The sequence below is a fragment of the Pelobates fuscus genome, chromosome 1, assembly GCF_036172605.1.
Source record: "Pelobates fuscus isolate aPelFus1 chromosome 1, aPelFus1.pri, whole genome shotgun sequence".
Classification (NCBI taxonomy): domain Eukaryota; kingdom Metazoa; phylum Chordata; class Amphibia; order Anura; family Pelobatidae; genus Pelobates; species Pelobates fuscus.
In genome coordinates, this window is record NC_086317.1 from 353,556,082 (window position 1) to 353,571,217 (window position 15,136).

The following is a 15,136-nucleotide window of genomic DNA, read 5'->3' on the forward strand; positions in this document are numbered from 1 at the left end:
ATCCCATTGGTTCTAATGTTTTTAATTGGTGAATCCAAAAGGTTTCTCTTTGGGATAGCTTTTTAGTCCTATCCCCACCACGCCAATGGGGGGCAACTCTCTCAATACCTATGCATCTGAACAAGTCTGTGGCTTTTTGTGTTTGTATATATGTTTTGAGACCATTTCAGGTCTCTCTCCTGTACACCTGCATAGTAAAATGGCTCAAAACAAGAATAATTAATTCCCCCCCCCCCCTTACTTTACTCTGACTAATGACACCAAGAGAAAAGGGAGAGAGGGAGTTACAAGAAGTCCTGAAGTTGTATGTACCTGCAAGAGTATGGGGAGACTGCACGTGCTTGCAGGTTATAGGAGCTGGGTAATGGAGAGATTTGAGCTCTCTTAACTCGGATTATCGGAAGCAGTGTGATACACCTCCATTCCTTAAAGGGACACTATAGTCACCAAAACAACTTTAACTTAAGGAAGCAGTTTTAGTGTATAGATCATGATCCTGCAGTCTCACTGCTCAAATCTCTGCAATTCGGGAGTTAAATCCCGTTTGTTTTTGCCTATGCAGTCCTAGTCGCACCATCCCTGGCTGTGACTCACCCAGCCTGCATGAAGAAGAAAAACAATGGTTTCACTTTCAATTAGATGTAACTTGCTTTAAAAGTTCTTACTGCCTGCTCTCTAAAGTGAACTTTACTTATACACATAATGCTTCTGGGGGGTCTAACAAGCTATCAACAGTGCAGGGGATAATGCATTTTAAATTAAATAGAATTTGCAATAAAGGAAGGATAAAAATGACTCTTTACAGGAAGTGTGTTGAGGAAGGCTGTGCAAGTCACATGCAGGGAGGTGTGACTAGGGTGCATAAACAAAGTGTTTTACCTCCTAAATGGCAGAGAATTGAGCAGTGACACTGCAGGGAAATAATCTATACACCAAAACTGCTTCAATAAGCTAAAGTTGTTTGGTGACTATAGTGTCCCTTTAAAATGCATCTCTTTGCTATCATGTAACATGTCCTAAAAAGAAAGGCACTCACTTAAAACTTTCGGCTGGTATTTTCTTTTATTCTTTTAGAGGGAAAGGGTCATACTGTTCTGTGATTTGGGATTTGTAAAGATTAAGATTGTAATTTTCTTCAGAAACTCCTCCATATTTGTTGACATTCTGCACTGGTGAAGACTAGTCTTTTATGAACTACCTCAGCAGGCCTAAGCGTGAATGATAATTACATGAAATATAGTCCACAAACATTGGCAAGACTTTTCATTGCTATTAACTATAGTGAAATCATATACATGTCATAAAATAGCAATTTAAGTGATTAAGAACTCTGATAAAATTTTAGCTTTAATTCCTAAAAAGCATGTGGAATTAAATTTGAAGTATGTCTTGGCATAGGATAAGCTTTTTAGTGAATGAGTAAATAAATATAAGGTGTTTCTAAATGTTTGTGATCTTTGGTTCTCTTTTACAGAATCCCTCCTACAACTCATTCTAGAAATCACTGTCCGTAGTACAGGAGCAAATGACAGCACAGGGCAGTCTCTTACTGCTGTGTCCTGTGCCTGTCTCTTCAGTCTAGTGGTGGCATGGGGAGAAACAGGGAGGACCTTGCAAGCTATCTCCGCTATCCTTACCAATAATGGCAGCCATGCTTGCCAAACTATTCAGGTACCTTTTCTCTCTGCACATGAAGATGATAAATGTTGTCTAGTATTGTAATAATTTAAGGAGCAATACACTAGTAAATGGTATTTTAAAATGTGGACTAGTGTTGTGTAAAAATAAGTAATTAACTCGATGTATTAATGTCCTTAACAAAGTATGGTGTTATGTATAAATGTACAGAAGTGTATATGTGCGTATCATAAAATGTTCGGAGATGGAAATGGTGTAGCACTCACAGGGTCCTAGAAGAAAAAGAAAAACCATTAAAAAAAAAATACATTTTTATTGCTTCTCTGGGTTTATTTATTTTTATTTATTTTTTTCCAAGATATGGAAAATAGGACACAGAGTGGTCCATGTCTTTTCTGCTTCATGTTGGACCATTGATGATATAAAAATGTATTTATAAACATGGTAAAACCAAATAGATATTGCCTTGGAGTTGTGTTGCTACTCAAGGAGATGACCGTATTCATGCTGTGTATCCCTGATCTCTGTTTGTTCTTTGTTGATGTGTACGGCATTTATACCTGATGACATTTTGTTATCCTCTTTCTATTATTCTTATTATTGAAAACCTTAATAATAAGTTTTAATTTCAAAATTTTAAAAATGGTTTATTTTTTTCTCAAGTCTTTTTTAAATGCTCCACCACTCTCATATTTGAATGTATAATGCCTTTAAAGGAGGGCAGAATAAAGTGTAATTTTAGCAGTGAGTGCTAACACAACTACAGTATATGTGTATCTGTATAAATATAATTTATATTATAACTCTCTATATGATTTATATTAATTCTAGATAAACTTTAGCATGCATAACCTGTTTTTTGCAGAGTCACAAATTGTTGCAAATTAACAAAAATTGCAAATAAAAGGCCAAAATAACCACATATGAACAATTTTAAGGGCTGGCTATTTTTCCAGCCAAGTGCTTTTTAAAATCCATTGTGTATTTTAGTGCAATGTTTTCGGTACAATAGTTATTTACAATTTTGGTTTAAAATATGTGTCCCTAATCGCTGTCATAGAAGTTAAAATTATTAATTTTTTTTTTTTTTTCTTGCTCCTTAGGTGCCAACTATTCTAAACTCACTGCAGCGAAGTGTCCAAGCCGTTTTAGTGGGCAAAATTCAGATCCAGGACTGGTTTACAAATGGAATTAAAAAAGCTGCCTTGATGCAAAAGTGGTCTCTTAAAGACATCCCTATTGATGAAGATGACCAGTGCCTCCTTCAAAGTGATGGCTTTTTCCTCTATCTTTTATGCAAAGATGGCCTTTACAAAGTTGGCTCTGGATACAGCGGGACAGTTAGGGTAATATATCCTCATTATTGTATGCCTCAGTGCCTTTAACCTAAAATGGTTTCACATTTCTGAACTATAATATGGATCGCATTTTAGCAATTTACTTGTGTACTCTCTACAACCCACTGAAACCTATTGTTTGTTTACTACTGCATTTGATCTAAAACCTTTTTATCTACAGCCAGTTGTACTGTTGCATTTCACAATGCAATATCTTTTGCTCTTTTGAAAACCCAGAATGGGCTTGGTTGTAATTAGTGTTTTCACATCCTGTCCTAGATGCGAAATTGACATAATCCATCCTTAATTAAGACCTTGCTTCTGAACCATATGCATTTGCATTTTCTAATAATGTATTTATTTTGAGAATACAAATTATTTTCCAGCCTGATAACTTAATATAATTCAGTTTCACATGGTTATGGTTTCACATGTAAATATATTGCACACTCAAGTGTCTACTTAATTTCGCAAATTGAGAGTATATGCATATGGCTCTGAAATTAAAATAAAGACACGCATTGGTGATGAACATTTAAGTCTTACTCATGAACTTTTCTCAATCTTTTGATTAATTGTCTTACAGGGACACATATATAATTCTACATCACGCGTTAAAAGTAGGCGAGAGAAGAAGTCTTGGTTGGGTTATGCTCAGGTAATTAAGAATGTTGTTATAAAATGTTCTACTTATTTTACCATTTTGTTTCATTTTGTTAAGTGTTTTATTTATTTATTTTTGTTGTCAGGGTTATTTGCTCTACAGAGATGTGTGCAATCACCATATGACAGCCATAAGAATAAACCCAGAGACGCTGGAACAGGATGGAACGGTCACTGTCCCTGGTATGGTGACAAAAACCTCCTTATTAAAATAAACCTATTTTCGATTCTTGGTGAATTTTTTAAAACTTTAAACCTCTCCCTCTATGGTTCTATGGTTCGAGTGAGTAAAAAAAAGAAAAAAACCTGAATACGTGACTGTTAGGATAAGTCAGTATTCCCAGGATCTCTCTTATTCGAGCTCTTGGGAATGACAATGTGAGTACTGTTTAGGTGGTTTAAGTGTGCACACTCACACTCACATTCACTAAACCATCAATTTTGTGCAATTGACAAAGGAATTGCAAATGTTGGTTTAGTTAGCTGGGCTAGGAATTTCATTCTTTTTTGTTTTGTTTTTTGTTTTTTTTCTCCCCATTTGCAATTTCATTATGAATTTCTGGTTCAGTTAGCATCCTGATAAATATTGGCAAATGATGAATTTAGCATGCAGTTAAATCTTTAGTGACTAGAACTCAGTATGTGCAGCAGGTTGTGTTCCATATTCCGTTTTGTATCAATAGAGCAAAAACATGTTTTGTTATTGGTGTACAATTGGTAATATATAATACATTCTAACCTTTCTCAATTGCACTTTTACTTATGTTACTTTAGATTGTAATGCTGATGGGCAGAACATACTTTTTACCGATGGAGAGTTTATTAACCAGATTGCTGCTTCTAAAGATGTGAGTCTGCAAAAGATTTTTTTTTTTTATATGGAATCATTGTCTGGCTTCTATTTCCTAAACCTGTTAAATTGTAACTTAAATTGCAGTCTTGTATTTCTTTATTTTTTCCTCAAAAGAAAAATATTCAGCAAAAAGTGATTTTATTTATTTATTTTTTTATTTTATTTTTTTTAAAGTACATTTATAATACTTTAAATGAAAAGAACTTCTGATGAATATACTCCCCAAAACTTTCCTTTAGCTTTTCTTATTTTAGAGTTTGGAGCCGTGGTTTATTCCTGGCATTTACTGGAGTAGTGCTTTTTGGTTGACATTGTACACTTGAGTGTGTGTATCGCAAAGTCTGAGGTTTTCATTTTTATTATTTATATATTTTGCGTACGCATGTTTATTTAACTTATACAATATATATCTTAATATTTTACATTTCTAAATACTGTCAAAGCTCTCTTCTCAGTGGTATACAGTAAATTAGCTAGACTCAGAGAGACCTCTTTATTTTAGAAGTCTGGTAGTTAAACTTTAATTTCTGTGTTTTCATAATTTGAAATTCTTTTCTCCTTCTTTGTTACAGGATGGATTTGTAGTTCGAATATTTGCAACCAGCACAGATCCTGCCTTACAGCAGGAATTACAGCTGAAACTGGCAAGAAAATGCCTCCATGCTTGTGGCATTTCTCTGTTTGATCTGGAAAAGGATTTGCACATAATAAGTAAGAGTTGTTTTTTTTTGTTTTTGTTTTTTAAAAGGAACTCTACATGGTCTGAAACACAAACATGTATTCCTGACCCTATAGTGTTAAAACCACTATCTAGCCCCCGTTACCTTCCTAAATATAGTACAATCTTACTTGTATTCAAGTCTGCAGCCGCTGCCTCTGCCCCTGACATCAGAAGGGATTCTGTGAGCCAATCGCAATGCTTTCCCATAGGATTGGCTGAGACTGTCAAGGAGGCAGGTCAGGGGCAGAGCCAGCAAAAGTCAAACCTGGCCAATCAGCATCTCCTCATAGAGATTCATTGAATGAATACAGCTCTATGAGGAAATTTCAGTGTCTGCATGCAAAAGGTTGGTGACACTGAAGGGCAGTACTGCATAGATGTGCTTCCTGGGGCGTGTGCTGCACGCTAGCAGCCATCGAAGTGACCAGTGGATTTATCACTAGGCTGTAATGTAAACACTGCCTTTTCTCTGAATAAGCAGCGTTTAATGCAAAAATCCTGAAGGGTATGATTCTACTCACCAGAATGAATACAATAAGCTGAAGTTGTTCTGGTGACTTTAGTTTCCCTTTGAATACAAAAGTACACTTATCTGAAGTTTCTATTCAGCTTTATACAACTTTAATCTTGTGTATTATGCTCAGCTACTAGTTTATAGTTAACTGGGAGCTCCCAAGGTTTTTACTAGAAACTGGAGGACGGGCATATTTTCAGGGCCACTGGTCTGGAACTGATCTCCCGTTATCTCTTATTTGATTTAGATTGTGTTTAATCTTATTCCTGTAAGCGAATAGAAATATAAAGTAGTTCAGGGGGAAAAAAGACTTCAGGTATAGGCTAGTACCACTGTAGGAAGCAATGTGTTCATTGGAAGAACTTAATGTTCAATTAAAAAATAAAAAATAAACTCTTTAATACAAGACTCTAAAGATAATCTCCTGTTAAAGTATCACTGTTAGTATTTCCAGGATATCTCTTAATAGAGCTATTGGAAATTATAATGTAAGTAATGTGTAGGTGGTTTAGACGTTTATTTTGAATCCTTTTTGTCATTTTATTTTTGAAATTTCCAGGTTTAGTCCATAATTATCTCCACAGATGTGAAATCTAAATGTTTGACTTCTAATCTTGAAACACTATATCAGCAAATATTTACTCATTTGTTTGCTCTTGTGGCGTTATTAGGTGATTTTATTTTCTCCTACATTACATCATATACATAAGTGGTAGCATTGCAAGAGTCCGCTATAGAGGAGCTCAACCTCTGTTTAATGTGTTCTGGTAGTAAGATTCTTTACCACTCTGGCTCCTTGTAGTGTTTATGGTAGAGAGTCATTGGGTGCTTTCTGCCCCAAGTGGTTTGGCAAACAAAGTCTCTCCTGGTTTCTCATACCTGGCCTTGCTATTGTTACTTACCTGATGTTGCAGTAAAGGTCTTCATTAAAGGACAACTATAGGCACCCAGACCACTTCAGCTCAATGAAGTAGTCTGGGTGCCAGGTCCATCTAGGGTTAACCCTGCAGCTGTAAACATAGCAGTTTCAGAGAAACTGCTATTTTTACATTAGAGTTAAACCAGCCTCTAGTGGCTGTCTCACTGACAGCCGCTAGAGGTGCTTCCGTGCTTCTCACTGTGAAAATCAGTGAGAATATGCTGTTGTCCATAGCAAAGCATTGAGAAATGCTTTCCTATGGACTGATTGAATGCGCTCGCATGCGCATTCGGCAGATGTCGTCGTAAGAGGGAGGAGAGTCCCCAGCGCTGAGGGAGCCCTTTGCTGGTTGACCCTTAACCCTTCTTGAGCCTGGCGGGAGTGGGACCCTGAGGGTGGGGGGGGGGGGGACCCAAGACCCAAGACCCTATAGTGCCTGGAAAACGAGTTTGTTTTCCTGGCACTATAGTGGTCCTTTAAAGGCAAAACAACATTTTGCACAATGAACTGGTTTTTGTGTGTAGATCATGGTCCTGCAATCTCTCTGATTCATACTTCGGTGATTAGGAGTTAAATTACTTTGACACAGCTCTAGTTACAACTCTCCTTGCTGTGGCATGATCTGAACACCAAAGCTGCTTCATTAATGAAAGGTTGTTCTGGTGCTTAAAAGGACATGCATCACTTGGCCATTCTTTATTTAAACCAGAAAATATTTTTAAACAAATATACAAAACCAAAATAAAAATGTAATAAATGTGTGTTACATACATTTTTAAATTACTATAAACTATAAATTGCATTATTAAGCAGACTTCTGTTAGGGGAGATTTTTCAGTCTCCCTTATACATCTATCTCAGTTTTAGAAATGTCCATTATTGGCAGAAACCGGGCGACCTTTTGCAGTAGCAGGTGAGCGAAAGCTCTGCATGATTACTCCTCTCTTCTCTCCTTGTCAGGATGTTTGCAAGGTGAATAGATCTATCAATTGAACATGTGTAACTCTGTCACACATGCCCAATTCACTTTTTCAGCATTCTTAGGGTTTGGACACAGAATGAATAGATAAGTGTCTGCCCTGCAGTGGGTGTCAAAATCAAAACAAAGAAGCCGGTAAATATAAAAAAAAAAATATTTAGCGTTTTGTTTTTTTTGCATGTATCTTTAGTATCTGCTTAAACGGTGGCAGATGTTGGTAGATTGAGTGTACTGGGATAACCTCTCCCCCAGTGCCCTTAGCATATCATCGTCATCCATACTTGCCATTGTGAATGTAATGACTATAAAATACCAATTTAAGTATTTGTTTACATTTCTCTATTTATTTTGCCCAATAGGCACAGGCTTTGATGAGGAATTGGCAGTTCTTGGAGCAGGAAGAGAGTTTGCACTAATGAGAACTGCTAGTGGAAAGGTATGATTGATCAATTGTGTAATTTAACCTAACCATGTTTTGTGCATATAATGCAAACAGGAAAAAAAATAAAAAAATTATTTATATATATATATATATATATATATATATATATATATATATATATATGTGTGTGTGTGTTTTACTTTAGTTGTGTACCATTTTTCCTTAATTGTTACTTGGTATATCTTGCTTTGTGAATAGTGAATTTGCACTAGTGATCAATTAAATGCCATTTATTTATATATGATATACATTTTGAGGTAATCTATTTTATTTTTTATTTTTTGTACTTTAGTACAGGCAGAAACTCTTTATTATACTTTGTAGTTGAATTGTTTGTGGTTTCTAAACAAAAGCTGCACGTCTTTGCTGATATTATAATTCTTATTTTATTTTTTTGGCAATTTTAAATTGATCTAGATTTATTACACTGGCAAGTATCAGAGTCTTGGGATCAAGCAAGGTGGGCCTTCAACAGGCAAATGGGTTGAGCTGCCCATAACCAAATCTCCAAAGATTGTTCAGTTCTCAGTTGGCCATGATGGCTCCCATGCCTTACTTACTGCTGATGATGGGAGTGTTTTCTTTACTGGAACAGCAAGCAAGGGAGAAGATGGAGAATCAAGTAAGTGTACTATTTTCATAGTATGGGTACAGAAATTAGTTTTTACATTGTGCTCAAATTAATTGTAGGGCGGCTGCTTGTATCATTCTGTATTTAAGATTTGTAGTGGGGGGAGGGAGGAAACTGTATATCTATGTAATTCTCATTCAGTGCAGCAATCATTTTAGATACATGAACACCACCTTTTATTTATTGCAGACAATACATATCTACTTGGCAAGATTTTCATTTTTCACGTCACATTTCTGTTAAACATTCTTGATGATTATTTTATAGTTACATATGCAAAGCTATAAATGTTAGATTTTTTAATAGTTAATTCCTATCCCTATGTTATTTTGTTCAGCAAAGAGCAGACGACAGTCAAAACCTTACAAGCCGAAAAAAATGATCAAAATGGAAGGGAAAGTTGTTGTGAGCACTGCTTGCAATAATGGGAGCAGTTCAGTCATTACCAAGGATGGCGAGATTTATATGTTTGGAAAAGATGCCATTTATTCTGACAGCTCAAGTAAGTGACGGAAATGAAATGTGATGGTTTTGTTGTCTGTGGCTGCTTCTTTGAATTGTAAAAAAAATGCTCAAACTTGCACAGTGACTATTTTTTTTTTTAACAAAGCTTGTGTTTGCAGTGACACACTCAAACACTTTAAAATGTATTGTCTGCCCTAGAGAATTCTGGCTATTGATATCTATAGGTGAAATTAAAGAACCTTCCAATTTTCAGTTTTTTAAATTCCCGCATCTTCTGACAAAACCAGATTCCTTGCTGTATTCATTTATATCTACACCGCATGTTTATGGTATACACTTACCTCTTGACAGAGTAGCTCTTACATGGGATTAAAGCTGCACTGTCACTTGTGATAAATTTAATAATTGCATAAAGCACAGAGATGTGCACACTTATTGTAGTACTTGTATTTTCCATGTGTCATTGAATTATACACTCCATGAATTATGTTTAGAAGGTAAAGGCTAAAATCTCCTAGTAAAATAAAAAAAAAAAAAAAAAAAAAAAATCAGCTGTACAATGACTATTAATTTGGCATCAACAATGTACTGTTTAGTCAGAGCTTGCACCTTTTAAAATTGACTCCCTTTGGGGGATGAGCAATTTATCCAAACTGAAGTGAAAAAAATAAATGAGAAAATTATATGGATAATGCCCATCTGATTGACACTTAAATGGTGAGCAATTCTTGTTTAAAACAGCAAAACATAAATTAAAGGACCACTATAGTGCCCTGAGGGTGCCCCCACCCTCAGGGACCCCCTCCCGCCCGGCTCTGGAAAGGGGAAAAGGGTTAAAACTTACCTTTTTCCAGCGCTGGGCGGGGAGCTCTCCTCCTCCTCTCCGCCTCCGATCCTCCCTTTTGTCTGAATGCGCATGCGCGGCAAGAGCTGCGCGCGCATTCAGCCGGTCTCATAGGAAAGCATTTACAATGCTTTCCTATGGACGCTTGCGTGCTCTCACTGTGATTTTCACAGTGAGAATCACGCAAGCGCCTCTAGCGACTGTCAATGAGACAGCCACTAGAGGATTTGGAGGCTGGATTAACCCTATTATAAACATAGCAGTTTCTCTGAAACTGCTATGTTTAAAAAAAAAAAAAAAAGGGTTAATCCTAGAGGGACCATTAAGCTGAAGTGGTCTGGGTGCCTAGAGTGGTCCTTTAAGCTTCTCGTACATGATTCAAATACTTTTTGTCTTTTAATGCAGGAGTTAAAGTGCTTTTGAGTGGAAGTTTTTCTTGCAATCTATTCCTCTCTGATCCATTTTTCTTTAGTTTAGTTTTTTTGTATATCAGTGTAGTGACCACTTAGTGGAAGAGAGAGTGGACCTCAAACAATGCTTATTAAGGGCTCTTTGGGACTATAGAGGGTCACTAAGCAGTAGAACTGCTTGTACCAAACTGATGTTAAGTGTGGGGAAGGGGAAGGGGGGTATAAATGAAGCTATAGTAAGTAAAACAAAATGCAAGAAATAAGTGTATATTTTGTTTTTTGGATAATAAGGCATTATTTGTTTTATTTAGATTTGGTATCAGACTTAAAAGGACATTTTGTGACACAAGTAGCTATGGGGAAAGCGCATACCTGTGTTTTGACCAAGAAAGGTGAAGTATGGACCTTTGGTGTAAACAACAAAGGACAGTGTGGAAGGGACACAGGTGCTATGAGCCAAGGTGGAAAAAGTAAGTGATCAGTGTCAATATATATATATATATATTGCAAAGGGATTTTATTCGTTTTGTTTTTTTCAATTGCATTTTGCATATTGTTTATGTATTATACTGCCTCTTATTTAGTTTGCTTGTCCTCAGGAAACTGGGATTTAACATACTAGGGACAAATTTAAAATCACTGCAGCGGAGTGTGATCGTTCAGCTGCTGCATTTAAATGCATTTACAGGGTCGTGTGCAGCCCTTCCTTTTGTGCACTGCATCTATCAGCCTGGGGCCACTTGTTATCTATATAACCCCTTACCAATAAAGTGTATTTATGATTTATGCTCTTTGCCATTAGCAGCAGCATATTTGATAATTGTAAGCCGGTTTGCATAGATTCTATTTTTTTCTGTTTCGCCATTAGTTATGGCCCCAGCTGACAGAGTGGACACTCGGTTATAGAACAATACACGGGGCTCCCTGTCTTTAAATTGGGAAACCAACAACACAACGACTACAAGACAGGAGAAGGAAATATAATAATAAAATACATATATATAGTATTTTACACTACACTCCTGACAAAGAAGAAGCTATGCCCACACAAATGAACCATCTCACGCAAAAGCGTGTAAAACAGTGTTTCAACAAGAATGGAAACGATTAAACGGGCCGTGTCTGCTGCGTATGCCTACGATATCATTTTTAGGTCTTTAAAAATAAAACTAAACTTTTAAAATTTATTTTAAAAGTTTTAGTTTACAGTGCAAACTTTAAAACAGAGTTTTAACTGTAAACTGAAAAATTTTAGATAGGTTTTTCTTTTTAAAGAAGACCTGAGCGTGCTATCCTATGTTTCTTTCTGTGACTCTGTTCCCCTGGTCAGCCCCCGCAGTGACTCTGGGTGACTGGCTGCATACGTTTTTTGTTTTTGTTTTTTAGATATGCACTACTCGCGACACAGCTGGTAGGGGCAGGAGGAAGAAATTAATCTCTTATTTACGAATACAAAGTATATATTTTTTCACTTGGTATTAAAGTTGGCTGAAAGACCAACATGAAAAGGAGTGGCGTTTTGTAATGTTGCTGTTGTAACTTTTTAGTAGTAGTAGTAGTAGTTTAGTAGTGGCTCCTTAATACTTGTGGGTTTGTAATCTTAAATATGGCAATCCAACAATGGTGCCAATTTAGGAAGTCCTCTACTTTCTTTCTTCAAATGAAATTCACAAATGAAAATGTCAGCATTTCGTCCAAAAATGAATGGACATACTGTAGAAATTCAGTTTAGACAAAAATAACATTGCGGCGGCGCCCAAGCCTGCATTATGATATTTGGAAATTGCGAATGTAGGCAACACGAGAATCTTCTTACCAACCTTGAGGCTTGAGAAAGTCAAGCATAGAAAAAAATACATAAGTAGTCCCTTCTTTGTCTTATGTTTTTAGTTAGAAATACATGTAAAATTAGAAAAAGAGAGACTGTTGGAAAGAGCAGGAGAAGAGGAAGCGTTTGGGAAAAGGTAAGTACGGCATGACAATGCTTCTTTAATTGCTGTAGACTAAAGCATTTGTACAGGAACACTGTCTGTGAACCTTTTTTGCACCATAATGTTTGCAATGAACATACAGGTTTTTTTGGTCTTTAGGTTTCTAAAAATATATTGCGCTTGCTGTCGTCCTAGGTTTTGGAGTTGAAAATATGGCAACAGCTATGGATGAAGACCTTGAAGAGGAACTTGATGAAAAGGATGAAAAATCTATGATGTGTCCACCTCGAATGCACAAGTGGAAGCTGGAACAGTGCATGGTGTGTACAGTCTGTGGTGAATGCACAGGTTATGGAGCGAGCTGTGTCAGTAGTGGAAGACCAGAACGGGTCCCTGGGGGGTAAGTACCTTTTTAATTGTACTGTTACAGACTGTCAAGCGGCACTGTCATAAAATATAAAATCTTTAGAAAATATTCATTTTGAAAATGAAAATATGAATTTTAAAAATTAAATAAATAAAAGGGTGAATTTATATTTTTTGTATTGTAGAATCTGTGGATGTGGCTCCGGAGAGTCAGGCTGTGGGGTGTGTGGATGCTGCAAAGCTTGTGCACGTGAGCTGGATGGCCAGGAGGCCAGACAGAGAGGGATTTTGGATGCTGTAAAAGAGATGATACCTTTGGACCTACTGCTAGGTAAAGGTGTGATTCATTTTTTTAAAATTTATTTATATATATTATTTATAAAAAAAAATTGCCAAATGTGTTTCCTTTTACGGTCTTATTTTTATTTTATTTTTTTGGAGTTTCTCTTGGTCTGAATTTACCAACTGGCAATATGTAAGAAAATGTTTTTCTTGAATTATTTCATTGAATCTCTGTAGTTTTCACTACTCCCTTGTCTTATGAAATGTCTGTAATTCTATCTAATTGTATAGCATTACTATAAACTAAAGTTTCTAAATAGGATGTTAATGTGATTTCATCTTTTTGGACTTGTTCAAGCTGTGCCTGTGCCAGGAGTTAATATGGATGAACATCTACAAATACGACAGGAGGAAAAGCGTCAGCGCGTAAACCGGAGGCACAGATTAGATGAAGTGAGAGGTAATTATTCTAAAAAACATATATATATTTTATTATTATTTTTCGATTGAACTGTTACAATACAGATCCAACCCACATCTCTACTGGCAGGGACTGTAATTATATAAATGACTCCATATGGTATAATATGTATGTAGTGTATATGTATATATGGATCTCTGTGTGTTTTTGTTTTTGTCTAGTTCAGATGTACATACTGTAATTTTAAGGACTTTGGATAATTTTGATAGACAGTGGTAGTTATACAGACAATAGAGAAAAATTGTTACAAGACTAGGAATTGTATATTGTGCCTTGATTTTGTGAAGGTTGTCAATCTATTTTTAGTATATTATTTTTTTTCTGACACTAACAAACTTTGAAAACAAGTTCACCTATAAAATTGATTTATCAATGCTTTGGTATGAATGAATGAAAGCTTGACAAAGTTAAGTGCCATTGCACTTCATAAGTCTGACTTGTTGCTCTAGATTTAGTATTTTTTTTCCACAAAATACCAAAACAAAAATAAGCAGTAGTGTCCATTATCCTTCCTCCCCCCCCCCCCCCCCCCCATCTGCTTCAACTTTTTGTTTTTACTTTTTTATATTTATTATGTTTTGTTTTTTTAGGAATAAAAAAAGGAAATGGAAATTTAGGTATGACGACTGTCCTGAAAACTGGTAAAATGTATGGTTTAATTACCCTCTGGTGAAATTTATACACTTTGTCTTTTAAAGAATTACTAAATATTGTACATTAGTGTTTCTTTGAGACCTACAAAACCAATGAAGAATGGTGATGGGTTTACAAAACTATAGTATTGCCTCCTTTATGATGTGGGCCATATGTAATATAACCTGAAGTCTATAATATATATATTATCAAAGTCATTTGGGTGGGAGGTGGAATATGAAAACAAAACATGGCAGGCAACATATAACGAGATATCTGACAAGATCAACATTCTGCTATGTCCACTTTCCACTAATTAGAAGAAAACGTAGCAATCAATTAAACTTTGGTAAGATTGATGTAATTCAACTGCTATTTTAATTTTTATTCCTTTTGAATCTATTGCTGAGCTCAAATTTTTGAGCTTGTTAAGAGGTAGTTTTCTTGTGGACCACATTGACTTTATCTATGTAGTAGAAAAATCATTCTGTACTAGCTAGCCTTTTTCAAGGCTAATGGGAATCTTTCCTGTGAGCCAACATAATGAAACTATTTTGGTTATTGAAACAAAAAGAAATAGGGCTAGCCTGCCTCCCATTCAGATGTCCTTGCTCAGGTTGTTCCTGATAAGTGTGTCCATGGTTACCACCTTTAATATGTTCTAAGGGAAATATGTTTTCTTTTTTTCTCCTTTCTCTCTCTGATCTACACAAAGCTTTTTCAGGGTTTCAGTTCATGTGTTATTTTGTAAATATATGGTGTATAGTACTCGGAGGTTTTTCCTGCAAGTAGGGACGCTGCATGGTTATTGCCCCAGTTATGTCTTTGAGGTTATAGAAACAAGTGAGGGAGAAATAAAGTTGAAGTGCCAGGGGGCAATGAAGAAATGGTAATGGAAAAATTGAGAGAGTTGAAAGGCTTTATTTTGAGAAGCCTTACTTACTCTAAAAATCATATGTTCTAAAGAAGACACTGCAAGCATGGAAAGTCCATGGCACATGAATTTTACTCACCAGGGCTACTTTTT

General features: G+C 35.9%; 1 protein-coding gene across 3 annotated transcripts in view; it reads left to right on the top strand.

Annotated features, from left to right (window-relative positions):
* MYCBP2 (MYC binding protein 2) overlaps positions 1 to 15,136 on the top strand; it is a 240,277-nt gene that overhangs the window by 52,537 nt on the left and 172,604 nt on the right. For 2 of the 3 annotated variants that reach the window (XM_063425851.1, XM_063425848.1), the window contains exons 5-18: positions 1,475 to 1,671; positions 2,742 to 2,984; positions 3,562 to 3,633; positions 3,725 to 3,821; positions 4,413 to 4,486; positions 5,064 to 5,202; positions 7,984 to 8,060; positions 8,484 to 8,688; positions 9,035 to 9,199; positions 10,728 to 10,886; positions 12,543 to 12,747; positions 12,899 to 13,050; positions 13,354 to 13,455; positions 14,067 to 14,093. In XM_063425851.1, coding sequence (XP_063281921.1) covers positions 1,475 to 1,671; positions 2,742 to 2,984; positions 3,562 to 3,633; positions 3,725 to 3,821; positions 4,413 to 4,486; positions 5,064 to 5,202; positions 7,984 to 8,060; positions 8,484 to 8,688; positions 9,035 to 9,199; positions 10,728 to 10,886; positions 12,543 to 12,747; positions 12,899 to 13,050; positions 13,354 to 13,455; positions 14,067 to 14,093 — 1,914 coding nt within the window. The remainder of the gene's footprint in view (positions 1 to 1,474; positions 1,672 to 2,741; positions 2,985 to 3,561; positions 3,634 to 3,724; positions 3,822 to 4,412; positions 4,487 to 5,063; positions 5,203 to 7,983; positions 8,061 to 8,483; positions 8,689 to 9,034; positions 9,200 to 10,727; positions 10,887 to 12,542; positions 12,748 to 12,898; positions 13,051 to 13,353; positions 13,456 to 14,066; positions 14,094 to 15,136) is intronic. The other variant, XM_063425854.1, reaches the window with a different exon arrangement.